Source organism: Telmatherina bonti (genome assembly GCF_933228915.1).
Source record: "Telmatherina bonti genome assembly, chromosome: 19".
In the NCBI taxonomy this organism is placed as follows: Eukaryota; Metazoa; Chordata; class Actinopteri; order Atheriniformes; family Telmatherinidae; genus Telmatherina; species Telmatherina bonti.
In genome coordinates this window covers 19,239,045-19,255,548 of record NC_136617.1, presented here as the reverse complement: position 1 = coordinate 19,255,548, position 16,504 = coordinate 19,239,045, and the positions used below count along the sequence as shown (strand labels likewise).

Here is a 16,504-nt window from a genome sequence, read left to right as displayed (position 1 = left end):
ATCAGTTCAGCGGAGATGATTTCATTCTATTAATTGGGAATTCAGAAACAGCTTAGGGATGCAACCAGTGGAAAAACTGGGCCAAACTGCTGAGCGGATGATGGAGTTAAGAGTTGGTTTGGCTGCTAAATGACTCCACACGGGACCCTCAAGCAGATTTTGAGAAGCTTTTAAACATGTAAGTGTTCATCAGGATTGTCTGCTAAATTATGAGCAAAAGCAAAGATTTTTTTTCTTTTAATCACTAAAACTTTTCTTCCAACTCAAGGCTCTGTCAGTTTGATGTCCACGGAGTTGGGAGGATTTTATCTGCTAGTGTCCATCATATGCAGCCAGATTGCCCCTCAGCACTACCAGCTGGCTGAGCAGCTGCAGCAGAGCAGATTGGTGCTTGCACTGTGATTTCTACTGAAATGTTAAGCCAGAAAGAATAGTAAAAAATACATATTTAAAAGAAAAAATAGCTTTAAGGGAAAATTTATCTTCCCATTATACCCCTCTATGGTTACATCCATGTCATTTAGCTATGCAGCTCTGCCTTTCAGCCATGTATAGTAAACTATGCCCCCTTAAACGCACACAGCCAAAACATATCCATTATATTGTGCCACAAAAGCACTGTTGGCTTGTGACATCCCTGCTGATTTATGACTTATTTCTGCTGACTGAAATTATGAACAGTTGATCTTGAAGGCGGAGAAAATATTAAAATATTGTTGGATAAACCATCTGAGTGTCCAGTCTAAAGATTTTCAACATTGCTGAAGATCTAGGAGGTCAGATATGCTAAACACAACTTTTATAGGGTTTTTTTTGTTTTGTTTTTTTACCCCACAAGAGGTTTTTTTTTTTTTTTTTTAATTTGTCAACTTTTTTTTTTTTTAAATTCAGAAGCTGATCAGAGTACAAGAACAGATATGTCAACATAATAGCTGCTCATCACTCCGCAGTCTTTGATACCTCTTGACACTGTCCTTTCTCAATTACAGCCACTGTGCTGCATTTTGCACAGCACATGGGTCATCCCAGAGGTTATGTAAGTGTTGGGAACAAATAAATCTCAAAGATCCACAGATGCATAATTTAGACATCAGTCAGATCCTGATGGTTTAGACTGCAAGTGATAATCCACTTGTTATACTTTGTTACAAGAGTTCAGTGAGTAGGATACTACTGAATTTGACATCTGTTTTTCAAAGACTATCTGGTATAATACTGTTAACTTATGGGCTGAGACAAGAAAATCCCTTATTGCACATGAAAAACAAAAGGGTGCTGCAAGTTTCCTTAGATTTGTTCACAACGAACAGCTGGATATATTGAATAAAATAATAAAAAAGAATAGAATACAGAACTGTTGTGTCCACTTTATTTATAACAATATGGGAGAAGCTCTACTGAGCCTGCTGCTGCTGATCTGGCATGCTCCTGATGATGTCAGAATCACCTGAGGAAAAAAAAAAAAGAGAATTAGCTAAGTCAGAAAATTTAGGACTATCTCATACAATGAAACAGACATGCAGCTGTAACATCTGAGAGGTACATTTCTACCAGTCCAAGCATAAAAGTTGACAGCACCAGGATAAATGTAACCAGCGGAGCATTCATGAACTGGTCAGAGTACTGGCAGTTTAAGAAAGTGTCCAGCTGGCTTTCATCTAGCGAACCACTAGTCCTGAACTGGACCACTTCGGTTAACAGATCCAACAGGCGCAATAATTCGCAGAGAAAACCAAAAGAAAAGCACCGTCACACTGCTGCCAACCTTTACTGAAAGCACCATCTATCATACTCTCCTTAGGTAAATTAAGGCATATCTGTGGTATAGCTAACCGTGTTTGTGTTGATGTTCTCACTTTGCAATAACTATGTTACTATTTTATCTACACTTACATCTGGATGCCACATCTTGGTCATAGAAAACAACTGTCCAAACCACTTGACCACAGAAAAAACCATGACAATCCCTCGTTTCTAACCACAAGTTAGAAATGCATATCCCTTGATTAATTATTCCGAATGTGGCTTGGTGATCTGTGTGTGCAGCATTCACTGCCGCCCTTCATCATGTCTGTGGATCAATTTTATCAATCAGCAGTGTAACAAATCTGACACATTCATTAATTGTAACAAAGATCTTTTTCAAATTCAGAATTTGCTTCCAAATTCAGGTTATTCAGTATGAAGGGATCTGGATACTCACCGGGGTCAATGATCGCCAGTGTGCACACCCTGTAGTACTTGCCACAGGCTGTGCCAAGCTCAATGTTGTTTCCACTGTAGTGATGGACACCAGTCTTGGCCAGCATGGCGTAGTACTCGATCTCAGATTTCCTGAACAGGGAAGGGAAAAGGGCAAAGTCTGAATCAGAACATTTGCTTACTCAATGCAAATGTGGAAAATCCCAGAAGGAATGGAAAAATAGGCTTCGTTTTCCCTGTGCATCTTGTGCCTGGTGATGTTCTGCATGTGCAAACTGTTACTACCCACATTTTCAGTGCATTGCCATTTTGTAATTCATATCTTTGCACAGAGACTATTATTTTAGACTGTTAATGAGTCTAGTCTCTTTACTATGTGTGACTTAATGCACTTTGGAAAGCATGCTATAAAATTTGTAGAACTAAATTTCAACCACTTAATAGAACATAGCAAATTTAATTGTCAATTATGGGTCAGATTATGGTTTGGATTTAGAATCAAAATAAACTAGCCATTTCTGACTTAAGTTTAATTCCTAATGGTCATTTTTAATTAGTCTTATTTAAATAAAGTTGTTATAATGTATTTTTAAGCTTTGTAAAGTGGATTTAATGTTTCATTCTGAATTTAAAAAATTAAGACTATGTAAACATGGCCAATTTAGGCTTTGAGTTTTAAATGTAAAAAAAGAAAGGAAAAAAAAAAAAAAGAGATAAGAAAATCACAACTTGAAACCTGAAGCTGGATTTATACAGAGGGTACAATAAAGCTTGTGAAGCTCAGCATAGCGTTGTAGCACTGTGTTTCAGTTTATCTTGTTAATCGCATAAACTCAGCAAAAAACTACAGAAATCCTGAAACAAATAATCAAACTCGCCAATTGCAAGGGATCTACTTTAGGGGGTGCACATCAGGCCTGGAAGATGTGTGTGTCAAGCCTTTGCAGACTGAAAAAGCATACAGTGGTGACGCCATCCTTACACAGACACTGAGTATAAACCAGGCTTGTAATTTAATGTTCCCTTTTTTTTGTGTGTGTGCGCATTTGTGCTAATTGAGACAATGGAGATATATTTCTACTGTATGTAATGTAATGAGTTCCATTACAATAAGCAGAGCTCTTACATCCAAAGACTCTGGTCAACTATTCCAGACCAGAGTCCAGACTAAACATGGAGATGCAGCATTTAGCCGCTTTGCTGCAAACAAGTGGACAAAGGAAGATTAAAGCTGGGGTAGATAACATTGGAGAGCTAGCAAGATTTTAAAGTGGCACCCTGTCTTGGCTCCTCGCCCTCTGGTTTTGCTCCTAGTATGATTTTTTTTTTATTTTATACAAATTTACAGAAAACTGAGGGGGTCTAACTATATTTCTTATTGTTTATGATTACAAAAAGAATAGACTACTATCAGGACGAGAAAACACTTCCCCCAGAGTAACCCAAAAAAAAAAGAAGTCTCCAAGCAAGATTACTTACTCCATCTTTAAACTCACCACATGTAGAAACTTCTAAATCCAGGTTAAGAATTTTTCTCATGCACTTGTGCATTAAAACTGCACATCAAATTTTAACACCCCCCCTCCCACAGATTTTGGTAACTATTTATGTTAATAATTGTTGTAATTTTTGCTATTTGTGCCAACTTCTCATTACAACATCTGTAATGGTTTTGATTCTTTTGTAAATGTGAAGCACTTTAAATTGTTTTGTACATGAAATTTACTATACTAATAAACTTGTCTTGCTTAAGTGAGAATTTAAAAGGTGCCGCTATCAGGCGTTAAAGGTCTTGCTCCTTATTCATTTTCAGCATCCCTGTCCTCCATTGCCAAATTGAATTTTGGGTCATTTGCTTAGCTTTACTTAGAATGAAGTAGAAAGTTGGGGAGTAGTTCAATGTTTCATGACAACGGTGCAGTTGTTAGCCAATTAAATAGCTTGTCTGACCAAGTGATAGACATGTATTTGTTCTCAGCATCTGGTCCATCTAATTGTCAAATGTCAAATCCTGTTACATGTTACAAATCCTTATAAACTGACATGACTATTTACTGCGAAACTTACCATCTATTGCAAAGTACGTTTAAAATGAATAAATCTCATTTCAGATATGATAATGCAAAGATCAACTATGATATGTCGCTACCTAAGAGCAGGGCAGTTGTTGGCCAAGATGACAAGCTTGGCTTTTCCTTGACGGATCATCTTCTGGGACTGCTTGTAGCCCAGGACGTACTTTCCACTCTTCATCACCAGCTGGAGACGAGAGTTAATGGACTCCATGGACTTTTTCTGGAGGACAGAATCCACATCAGCAACAAAATTAAGGGCGTCATACAAATTATACAAACCTTTCAGAAGTTGGCAAGAAGGGGAGCACTTCTTTTAAGTATAACCTACTGGTGAAAAGCATTTCGACGTTTTAAGAACTGTTTTTTTTTTTGTTTTTTTTTTTAAAAAAAGGATTCGCTTATAGTTGGTTAACAAGGTTTTCCAGATCAATAGTTTAGCCAACGTTAATGTAACAAACTAAAAATATGATATATAGACAATAGCACGTGTAAGCATTTAAAAGGCAGGCAGCACTAAGTCAATGTAAATCTGTGCCTGACAAGTAAAAGTACAGTTCTGGTGGAAAACGACATCGCTTGTTAGCAAGCACTGCTAGCAGGCTCGTCTCCACGTGAACGAGCAAAGCGGCGTGTGCGTCTCAGGCTAGGCTAATGCCGCTCACCGTTTTCTTTGCAGCCACCATCTTTGCTGTTTATTCCGGACAGGCCAACCTAAAGGGAAAAACGAGGAACAAGAGGAGTACAGTTAACCTCTTAATTCTGACAGAATGACAAAATGTCAATAAAATGATGACTTTTCGATAGAAAACTCGGAGCTCGTCTTACTCTGCTTTAACTACAATAAGGCCTCGGAGAGAAAGGAAGTTCCAGGGTGCATTGCGCTGGGATGTTCCGGTGAGTGTGCGCAAAATTGTTAGTGCGCACAATGTCGTCACTTTATTATGGGTGCCTATCATAGACATCATATATACATTATGATGTATACGTATATATGATGTCTTTGGGTACCTATGATGGAAGCAACGAGGCACACACATTACTATTACTTTGCGTTTGCGATCATATTTTCTCGTATCAGTCAAATTTCGGCGTCTGAATCCGCCCGCATTTCTAATCCATCCCCACAAAGTCAGAACTGTCTTCTCGATCGGGAATTCTGTGCCTTGACTTTAGCTGTACAAAAAAATCTTACAGGTTTACGTTATTAGCAAAAAAAAAAAAAAAAAAAAAAGCCAGAACACCCTTTTTCCAGACCCCCCAAATTGGTGATTTTTTTTTTGTTTTGTTTTGTTGTTTTTTTTTTTTTTAAATGGCAAGGCATCTCAACTTTCAAATTTTGTCCACCTTAAAGTAGACATAAAGCACTTGAATACATTTATGAATTATTATTGTTTAGCTGCTGACTGAAGTCACCTCACATCCACTTATAGCTAAAAAAACAAAAGAAGAAGAAGAAAGAAACAAGAGGGCTATGAAGTTTGACTATAGAACAAAAAGAAAAAAATAATCTTATTCTCTTACATATGCTGTCATCATCAGCAAGGGAGCAAGACCAACAGTGAACAACCAAAGTAGAATAGAATATAAAGATATATGTATACATAGATATACACTGCTTAAAAAAAATAAAGGGAACACTTAAACAACACAATGTAACTCCAAGTCAACCCCACTTCTGTGAAATTGAACTGCCCACTGAGGAAGCAACACTGACTGACAATCAATTCCACATGCTGTTGTGCACATGGAATAGACAACAGGTGGAAATTACAGGCAATTAGCAAGACCCAATAAAGTAGTGGTTCTGCAGGTGGTGACCACAGACCACTTCTCAGTTCCGATGCTTTCTGGCTGATGTTTTGGTCACTTTTTAATCCTGACGGTGCTTTCACTCTAATCATAGCAGGAGGCAGAGTCTACAACCCACACAAGTGGCTCAGGTAGTGCAGCTCATCCAGGATGGCACATCAATGTGAGCTGTGGCAAGAAGGTGGGGGTTGTGCTTATAGCCCAACACCATGCAGGATGTTTGGCATTTGCCAGCAAACACCAAGATTGGCAAATTCACCACTGGTGCCCTGTTCTCTTCACAGAGAAAGCAAGTTCACACTGAGCACATGTGACAGATGTGACAGAGTCTGGAGACGCCGTGGAGAATGTTCTGCTGCCTGCAACATCCTCCAGCATGACCGGTTTGTCAGTGGGTCAGTAATGGTGTGGGGTGGTATTTCTTTGGAGGGCTGCACAGCCCTCCATGTGCTCGCCAGAGGTAGCCTGACATTAGGTACCGAGATGATATCCTCAGACCCCTTGTGAGACCCCTTGTGACCCCATATGCTGTTGCAGTTGGTCCTAAGTGGCTCCTAATCCAAGACAATGCTAGACCTCATGTGGCTAGAGTTTGTCCAGTGTGTTCCTGTAACACGGAGGCATTGATGTTATGGACTGACCCGCTCGTTCCCCAGACCTGAATCCAATTGAGCACATCTGGGACATCATGTCTCGCTCCGTCCACCAACGCCAAGTTGCACCACAGACTGTCCAGGAGTTGGCGGATGCTTTAGTCCAGTTCTGGGAGGAGATCCCTCAGGAGAATATCCGCCACCTGATAAGAAGCATGCCCAGACGCTGTAGGGAGGCCATACAGGCACACGGAGGCCACACACACTGAGCCTCATTTTGACTTGTTTAAAGGACATTTCATCAAAGTTGGATCAGCCTGTAGTGTGTTTTTCCACTTTCATTTTGAGTATTACTCCAAATCCAGTCCTCCAGGGGTTGATACATTTGATTTTCATTGATCATTTTTGTTTTGTCAGCAAATTCAACTATGGAAAGATCAAAGTATTTAAAAAATATTGCATTCATTCAGATTCATGTATTACTTTAGTGTTTCCTTTATTTTTTTTGAGCCGTGAATATACACAGTCATCCTCAAATTTATTCATACTCCTCCATTGAAGAAAAAGCTAAATTCACAATAGTAACTTGTATAACTAGAAACAAAGTAGCCTATAAATAAAAATGTGATCAATTATAATTACCAAAATGAGGTATTTGAATTTTGATTGAAGAGTTAAAAACAAAACAAAACTGTTGGACAAATTATAGCAGTTTTTGGTTGAGCAGTGAGCCACTATACCTCTTAACAAATGCAGAATTCAGTTACAGAAAACTTAATTGTAGGGACTGTCATAAAGGATCATTCAACAAAATATTACATCAAGCTTTTCTTCCGGTTTTTTTTATTTATTTATTTATTTATAAATATTTCTATTAAACCACAAACAAAAACTGAAAATTTCTGGAAAGATGAAAAGAAATTATGAATGCTGAAATGAAACATGCAAGTTATTTAAATCCATATAAAGACCCAACTATTCTATGCTACATTTCCAAAGTTTTTTTTTTTAATTTTTTAAACTTGATCATGTTTTTAATATTGCTTTTATTTTATGTTTTTATTTTTTTTCTCTATTGTTTTAAATGTTAAATTATACTTCTTACTTTCTAATGTTTTGATGTCTCTTATAAGCACTCTGAATCACCTTTTTTTTCTAGCTGCGCTGTACAAATAAACCTGCCTTGCCTATTATTTATAAACAAAAGATTGTCTACATCATTTAAATATTTAATGACAAATATAAAACGTTTCCATCGAAAATAGTTTTAGTAGAGATCTTTGTTGATGCTGTCTTTCAGTTGGACTTTGTCTCCTACCTGGAGCGTTGCTCATTAATTTACCTTAAAAAAAAATAAACCATACAGCATTTGCTTAGAGACTGTATTAAAATTTAGAAAGGTCCTTCGTGAACTGGCTTGGCCATTTTAATGTGTATTTCAGATTTATTTAGAACTTACACACACACACACACACACAAAACTTTATAGTTTTAATTTGTGTTCTATCTTTTGCCAAGAGGTTTGTTAATTTCTAATTTACAAATTGAATAATAGAATATTTTAATCCACCTGATTAAAGTTAAATGGTTCTCAAATCGCTTGTTGAGAAGTTCTGCACAAGCTCTGAACAACAAAAACCAAAACCACCAGCATGTTAACAACAAACAAAAACATTTGAACTGGACTATCACGGGTTTTCAGATTTCCCTCCTGGAAATGTGTTGGAACAGTTTGGCAAAAGTTACCATCTATCCATCCACACTGAAGCAATGTTTCAACCCTTTTCAGAGCTGTTTGCTCCATGTTTCTCCCAACTATAAGCAATGCATTTACTCGCAACCTAACATACAGACCTTTTCCTTCTACATTAAATAGTTCCAGTAAAATGTGTCCGCCATTTTTCCGATATTCCTGTATAAATAGGTATAGTCTTAAAACACATTTCCCCACATGTTCCTAAAGTACTTTGTTTTCTTAAAAAGTAAGGCTAAATAAAGTTTTTACATGGGCTGGTGAAGTTTAACTGAAAAACTCCCGCATCAACAGGTGGCGCACCGACTGAATGATGCGTTTCTGTCCTCGTGGAAACAGTCCAAGTTACACGACACACATAAACACACAAAAAGTCGTTACCTGTATGCCTGGCTTTTGAGAAACTCCGCAGCGCAAGTAAGTCTGACCCATTTCTTGAAGGAAACAGACGCAGATAACGCCAGTGACCGGATAATTTGACGACCAGCTTGACTTTTCGTGTCTCCCGCAGCGTGCTACGTCATCACCGCGGCGGCAGTCTGAAAGCGCTTCTTCACTGTACATTTCTTCACTCCTATATGCGCTCAGGGCAGGAAGGATGGGATGCTCCACCAGCTCTCAGACCTCAGCGGTTGATACGACTCGACCCAGTGCAAAACCCGACGAGAGCAACGGAGCCAGCACCACTGGTGAGGCAATAATCCATTCTAAAAGCTTGCAAAAACAAAAAACATCGTTCTCAAAAGGCTTACGTGGAAAGTCCTAACATTTTATGAAAGTGGATGTGCTGCAGAGAATACAAAACTTAGTAGAGCTATATTTTACGTACCCAAACATCTACTGGTTTACCTGATCAATTACTTTCAGGTGATACGCTGTCATGACGTCATTGGAATAATTTGGCACCCACAAACTTTTCCTGTGGTTTCATTTATAGGCTTTTTTTTTTCTCTAGATGTATTTTTCTTATTAATACAGTGCAGCAATCTAAGTATTTCTTTGAATTAATTTAATTGAAGCTAAAAAATAGCCTCCAAAGTAGTGATGGTGTCATGTTAGAAGTCTGCTGCTGTCTCCATATAAGGTTGCACCATCTATCTAATGCTGTTGTAAATATGATAAAGACCTCACAGTCTTAATGCAAATATCAGCCAGTGCTACCCTCCTTCACTTTTAATGACTCACATTTCCGCACTGACAGGATTAGAAAGTTTATTGTCATTATTTAACTGTGGTTTCTGGCTCTGTCCTCTGCGAGAGGGGCATGAAAGCAGATTTGGTGACAGTCTAAAATTTCAATAGGAAATGGAGAAGCTGCTTTGGACACTTATTTGTTGTTGTGGGGTCAGAGATGGCCTAGCTGTGGTGCAAACCAGCACATGTTTCTTGATGATAAAACCTCATACAATGGATCTTGTTTAAAATATGAACATTAAGGAAAAGCTTCTGATTGAATTTACTGTGTGTGACTTTGGAGTGTAGCCAGCTCAGGTTGGCCGCAACACAGCTCTCACAATAAGGAGGTGAAAGATTCACTAAGTCGGACCACCTCGGAGCCAGTATGATTAAAGTGCACACCCACATGCAAGCTTAGTATTGTCAGGATAGAATGAAACAAGGAAATACAAAACTGCTTTTTACCACTGACCTCCTCGCAGAGATAACCGTGAAAGAGAGTTTCTTGTTGGCAAATGATGATGGCGCCTCAGACACTCACATTCAGTATATCAGCCGAGTGACACCGAGCATTCCTGTCGTCTTGTTATCATTGTCTTAGAGGTCAAATGGAAATTTGTCTGGATGTTTTGCTTACTTATGTAAACATCTTATTTGATTCACAAGAAGACCTATATCACACCCAAGGAGGGAGGATGACACTTATTAACTTAAGGTTCCCTCACTTACGCTCAAACTTCCTTTTTGTTCCTTTTCTTATTTGGGGCTTTCCAGCCTTACTGGCTTCACCTCTTCTTTCAGGATCACTGTTTAACCAATGTGTTGAAAGTAGCTCTAAAACTATTCTTAGTTGATAGTCAAGACTTCTCTGATCCATGCAACTAACTGCAATGCAAATTCATCAAAAGGAATATACAGGGAAATGAAACCGTGTCGCCAGATATGCAGCAGCGTCCTTATAGAGCTGTGAACTATGTTGCCTTCGGCAGTTAATGTTTATTAACACAACTCCTTATAAAGATTAACTCTTTATGGGTCTATTAATGCGTAAAAGGAAGTCTCTTTTTACGCTTTTTTTGCTTTCAGCCCAAAAACGCATCAGCAGCACTTATTTTCACAGACAACTGGATTAAAAATGGATTAAATAAGTTTTTATTTTCTTTTCGGGGATTTGTGCAACTTCAGTTTTCTGTAATGGAAATGTTAAATAGTGTAGTGCTTACAGGGTTTCATTTATACTCATTACTGACTCCTTTCTTCACATTAGTCTCAAATGAAGCCATATATTCTATATTTAAACTTATTTTTTAATCTAAAAATGTCAACGCACTACATATTCATGCAGTTTTTATTTGTGGTCAAAATGTATTTATTGTATGTATTGTATGTAAATGTATGTATTTTAAAAAAAAAAAAATCCAGCCTGTGTTTTATGGTACATGTAAGGAAGACTGGACATCAAATAATTCTTTTCTCGGGTTTTAGATTAAATTACATCTGTAACTTTCATGGAAGAAACAGGAACATTAATCACCCAGAAGCAAAGAACAAAGCTGAAATGCTTTGTCTTTTAACTTACCACCCAGGTTCTGTTTGCATGTTTGTGTGGGCATGTTGTCACCAAGTAACCACCATAACTCAAAGTTCAGCCTCTGACCCACGTTGCTATAATTTAAAGCATCCATGAGTTGGCGCGAGAGACTTTTGCATAACTTTTTGTGGGATAAATCATCCAGCACATCTCAGCATGACAAATTAAACAAAATGTTTCCCTTCTATTGTGCCGCATTGCCAGATTTAAAAAAAAAAAAAAATGCAGTAATGTTGTGTACCAATGTACTTTTCCAACAGGGGTGGCCAGTGAGAATGGAAACATAGCTGAGGACAGTGAAACTATTCCAGACCAGACACCAGCTGAAGGCAGTGATGCTAAGCTGGATGGAGAGCTGGCTGTCACCACCACATCTGCAGAAAGCACCTCTGATAACCCACCGGCAGGGGATGAGTCTCAACCTTCTGCAGCCGGCCCCCCAGCAGATGCACCAGCAGCAGATGCACCAGCAGCAGATGCACCAGCAGCAGATGCACCAGCAGCAGATGCACCAGCAGCAGATGCACCAGCAGCAGATAGCCCAACTGAAACAGCAGCCAGCTCCTCAGAAGCTGCAGCTCCAGAGCAAGGTATGTTTAATTCAGAAACAGCAGACATACTGATTTATATTTGGAGAGTTATTAGTATTGTTCACAAACCTGAAGTAGATTGTTCATTTAAAAAAAAAAAAAAAAAAAAAATCATATTTTGGTAGACTGGGCTACTGAGAAACACTCTCAGCTGTGGATTTGGTTTTAATTATTCTGACCCTTTTAATCTAAATAACGTTTTTTAATCTGTCTTTAAATTAAGTTAGCGTTCAGCTGAACTCTTGCCTTTTTAAGAAGTTGCTTTATTTTCAATGCAAATCACTCTCTGTATCCAAATGTCTCTTGACAGAGTGACTAGTGACAGCGTTTTGATAAGGATCAGGGTGACTTCAGTAATACAGCAGATAAAGATGTGAAAGAGCTGCAAGTTCCTTTTTGTTTTTCTGGAACCATCAAGTGTGAGAATTGTTCTTGGAAATGGTGAAAAAGATCAGCAAAGTGTTCACAGGATTCACGAATCCCAGTGATAAGACAAACAACATGCATTTTATTCCTCACTAGCCAGCAGTAACCTGAGCAGTGTCATGCCATTTTGCCCAGGTACACAATAAGCTTTTTTCCTTTCCCCAGACCCCTCCCCAGTACCTTTGCAATGGCAGTAACCAGGCAGTATCCAAAACACACAGACATGACCATGGCTTTTAATGAACACACCGGGGTTGGCCACAGGAATGTGTTTCCTTGTCGCACCTCCAATTATTTTTAGTTTTAAAAAAAAATCTGCCTTCATGATTGGATTATGTTTAGTTGACTGGATTCAAAAACAGTGTCTTTATGAACTATTTAAATTATGATTTTTTTTTAAAAAAAATTTATGTAACGCTTGATTTAACTCAAAAGTATTTTCATAGAGGTTTGAATGAGACGTCACAGCCCTACAAAATATATGGCTAAATGACTACATTGTATCATTTTAGCTATTTTTCATTCCTAGAAGCTGCCACATATTATTTTTAACCAGCCGGTCCAGAATCAAGTCACTACTGAAGTAGAAATGCTTTATTAGGAAAATAGATATTAGATATATCTTTTCAATAGATAGGATGCATGTAAGTGTAAACAGTCTATACTAAATATCCAATGTGCCTCTAAAGTATGAAATTACATAAGAAAATGAGTTAGTGCTGTTAATTTCTAGACAGCACTTTAAGTCTGTGAACTGATCATTGTTGTGAATGCTTGCCTCCTAAACATTTGTAAATAGACCTGCTTCACAGGAAGCTGCAAACACTGTGCTGCGTTGCATTCGTAGCTGTTGGTCCAGTTTGTGCTACAAGATGCAAATGACAAGCAGCCAAAAGGTCCATAAGATCAGCTCATTACTTTCCTCTTTATCAAATGCAAAGTGTACTCCACTGTAAAAACACAGGCCACTTAGGAGATATGCACTAGTTAGCATAGTTGTTATGACTCTACCTTTAGGTGCAGCATAAAGGAAGATTATACAGTTTTATTGGACCAGGAGTAAATATAAAAAAAAAAGCTCTGTAACACACTTTCTGAGGCGCAGCTAATCTGGATAGTAGAAGAGATTGCTTGGTTGTTGTTTCATAAATCCATATTAAGGGTCTGTGTAATAATGACTGTAGCAGTCAGTGAAACAGCATTGCCCTGCAGTAAAATCTTCTGATCGTTTTATTGCAAGGTCATATTTGGTGTAACCACTAATCAAATGTGGTTACACCAAATATGATGAGGAGTATGCCGATCTTGCATTATGCTGACATGTAGACACCTTAAATGCAATGGAAAAAAAATTCTAGTGACTGGGACATTTTGCTTTGGGCTGTGCACACTGCTGCTTTACATTGTGTACCTTCATCTCCACTGTTGCAATATCTGCTTTATGAGCAATCATTGCCTAGTTTTATAGGAACTCAGTTAGTTGTTTTGGCCGTTTTTTTTTTTTTTCTTTGTAGATAGGGTTGTTTCTGTCAAAGATTTTGGCCACAAGGCAGCAGCTACTCCTGCAAGCACTTGTTGAGTAGTGGCACTATTTCTGTCCATGCACACATAGTTAGTGTCTTACCTGTAGTAGAGAAGGAGAAATGTATGTTAACTAAGCTGAGTGCTACTGAGAAGGGGAAAGTGCGAATTTGTTACCATCTGCTACAGGGGTGCTCAAAGTTGGTCCTTGAGGGCCGCTGTTCTGCAGGTTTTTTGTATGTATCCCCATTCCAACACACCTGGCTTCCACTAAATGTATCCAACAGCCTATGAAGTTCTACATAATGACGGATTAGTTTGAGTCAAGTGTGTTGGAACAGGGATACACTGAAAACCTGCAGGATTGTGACCCTTTGAGGACCAGAGTTGTCAAGATTCAGCAGTTTCATACAGATTAAAGTAAACAAACTATCATGAAACTTGATAATATTCTAACTGCATCATTTCTGCTTCAGACAGCGTTTTGTTGTTTTCATACATGAGGGAGATCCATGTATAAATGGATGCATCCTGCCGTCAGTAAGCATGATGTGTCTCTTCTGAGTCACACTGAGCATTCATTTTGCAAAGATGTTTTTGCTTTCCCAGACTTTTTCACTGATTTTCTGTATTTAGTGCTTGGTATTTTGGGATTATGATCTGTGAATTTCACAATAGCAGTAGGTTACAGTGAGCTGCCGCCATGTGCAGTGACGTAGAGGTACATGAATTTTCTTCAGTTGAGAAACTGGAGACAAAGTAAGCAACTGTCTGATTCAGAGGCATCATGGTTTAAAGTTCACTGTATACTATGAAGAATTTGCTTGACTTTTTTTATGGCTCTGCTTTGTTTAAGATGGTTTAAAAACTCACTTCTTTCATTCCGGACCATGCACAACCAAAATAAGTCATGCACCACCTCTGCAAGGTTGGCATAGATACACATGGGAATAAGGCATAAACCCTTCCTTGATTAAGAGTTTTAACTTATGAGCCCAAACAAAGCTCCTCTGCAGCCTTGCTTACTCATTCAGCCTTCAGACTACAAGATAGTGAGAAAAGACTAGCAGCCACAGATAGTAAACACGCCTACACAAGGCCACTGTAACAGAACAAGTGTCTAATCAAATAGCAGTTCAACAAATATGTTCTGGCTGACACACACACACACACACACACACACACACACACACACACACACACAGAGACAACTTTACATAAAGAGAGATTGTTAGATCATGGATTTTGATCACTGAATTGTTGCAGTCACATCAAAGTAGGTTTTTCTATAGTGTTCACCTATTGGAACAAAATCTTTCCGTCTTTTCACTTGATCTTGACCCCCTTTGGCATCCAACTTGACTCATCCTCTGTTCCAGCTTGACTACAACCCTGTTCTGTATGCAGTGTGTGTTGTCACTTTGTTGTCACTGTGGTCTCATTAAAGTGCAATCGGAGTCTGTAGGGGAAACTAGAGCATGCCGACACATATAGGGCTTCCACGATGTCGGGCTGTGGGTGAGTCTTCATTTCACAGCCAATGGAGACAGAGGGTCAAGTGTCACTTAAGCTGAATGCACAGAGCAGCTCATCCATTGGAGTCGGTCAGGAGTTGGTTGTCCGATTCACTTGTTGAAAACAAAGTTTACAACAAGTGAATCGGACAACCAACTCCACAAGTCTTAAGCAAGAAGCAAGTCTTGAAGCAAGAAATTAAACAAACTATGATTTACAACAAGTTTACAAGATTTACTGTAGCAAAACTTCTGTTGGAGGGGAGTTTTGGTGCAGCAAAAAACACAATATTATAGTGTGTCTTAAAAAATGATGATGCAATGCGTGTCTGAGGGGAAAAAAATAAATGTGTTGCTCTTGATAAATAATGGGTGGAATGCTAAACTTATTAGCAAGCAGCTAACAGGAAGTTTATTGATCATACTCTTGAAGCTTCCTCCAGCAAGTGCATCCACATCGACATGAGATGCGAAAAGAAAAGAAAATAAAGTTATTCAGCTGACAGCACAAACGCCTGTCTGAGTGTTTGCATCCCAGGTCAACACTGTAAGCCAAGCCCTGTCTCGCTTTGTAGATCAGGTTCATTCTCCAAAAACAGAAATGATTCAGGTTTCATTTATAATTGTTTGAGTTATAGTGTAGGGAAGGGATCACCAAGTCTGCGCACCTGATTTATGTGAAGTAAACAGCTTGTTAAGAAGTTCTGCACAAGCCTCTTAACTCATAAATTTTAGTCAGGTGTTTTGCAGTTGAAAGATCCAAAACCTGCAGAATGGTAGATCTCAAGGACCGGAGTTGGATATCACTGGTCTAGAGCAAAGTTAAGGTCTGATTTAATGTTTTAGCCCCTACAGCCAGCACATAAGATAATCATGTTTATATGACCTGTATCTCACAATACATGTTGGGTATGTCAAGTGTTCAAAGATGAAAATTACAGGCTCTAGGGAGGTCAACTATTAAAAGGCAATGTTATAATCATGATGATATTTATAGTAAAAACTCTAAAAAAGAAAATAGACTCTGTCATCTCAAAAAGTACATTTGCTTTCAGTCTGCCTGAATTCCTACACACTGCACCTCTATATAGCATTTAGCACCTTCCTCAGCATCAAACCTGCAACACATGTCACCCTTTTGAATTTGGGTGAGCAAAATTGAGATACATGTGAAGTCTTGGACACACTGACTAACTGCAAGATGGCACTGCTTATAATGTTGTAAATATGCTTATAGTGCAGTTTATGTGAATT

The 16,504-nt window shown here is 38.5% G+C and overlaps 1 protein-coding gene across 1 annotated transcript; it reads right to left on the bottom strand.

Annotated features, from left to right (window-relative positions):
* Window positions 1-1,355: 1,355 nt before the first annotated feature.
* rpl30 (ribosomal protein L30) lies at window positions 1,356-5,165 on the bottom strand. Its single transcript, XM_079258879.1, has 5 exons — window positions 5,103-5,165; window positions 4,940-4,988; window positions 4,352-4,497; window positions 2,204-2,334; window positions 1,356-1,447 (listed from the first exon to the last, which is right to left on the bottom strand). Exons 2-5 carry the CDS (start codon window positions 4,958-4,960, stop codon window positions 1,395-1,397), a joined length of 351 nt encoding a protein of 116 aa, XP_079115005.1. The 5' UTR covers window positions 4,961-4,988; window positions 5,103-5,165; the 3' UTR covers window positions 1,356-1,394.
* Between the last annotated feature and the right edge of the window lie 11,339 nt (window positions 5,166-16,504).

What these genes read in the sequence shown, in the direction of transcription:
- rpl30 (XM_079258879.1), bottom strand. Translation starts at nt 4,960, where the DNA reads ATGGTGGCTGCAAAGAAAACG. An exon ending in AACAACTGCCCTGCTCTTAG is followed by an intron (nt 2,335 to 4,351) that starts GTAGCGACATAT and finishes TTCCCTGTTCAG; the next exon opens with GAAATCTGAGATCGAGTACT. An exon ending in ACTGGCGATCATTGACCCCG is followed by an intron (nt 1,448 to 2,203) that starts GTGAGTATCCAG and finishes TTTTTTCCTCAG; the next exon opens with GTGATTCTGACATCATCAGG.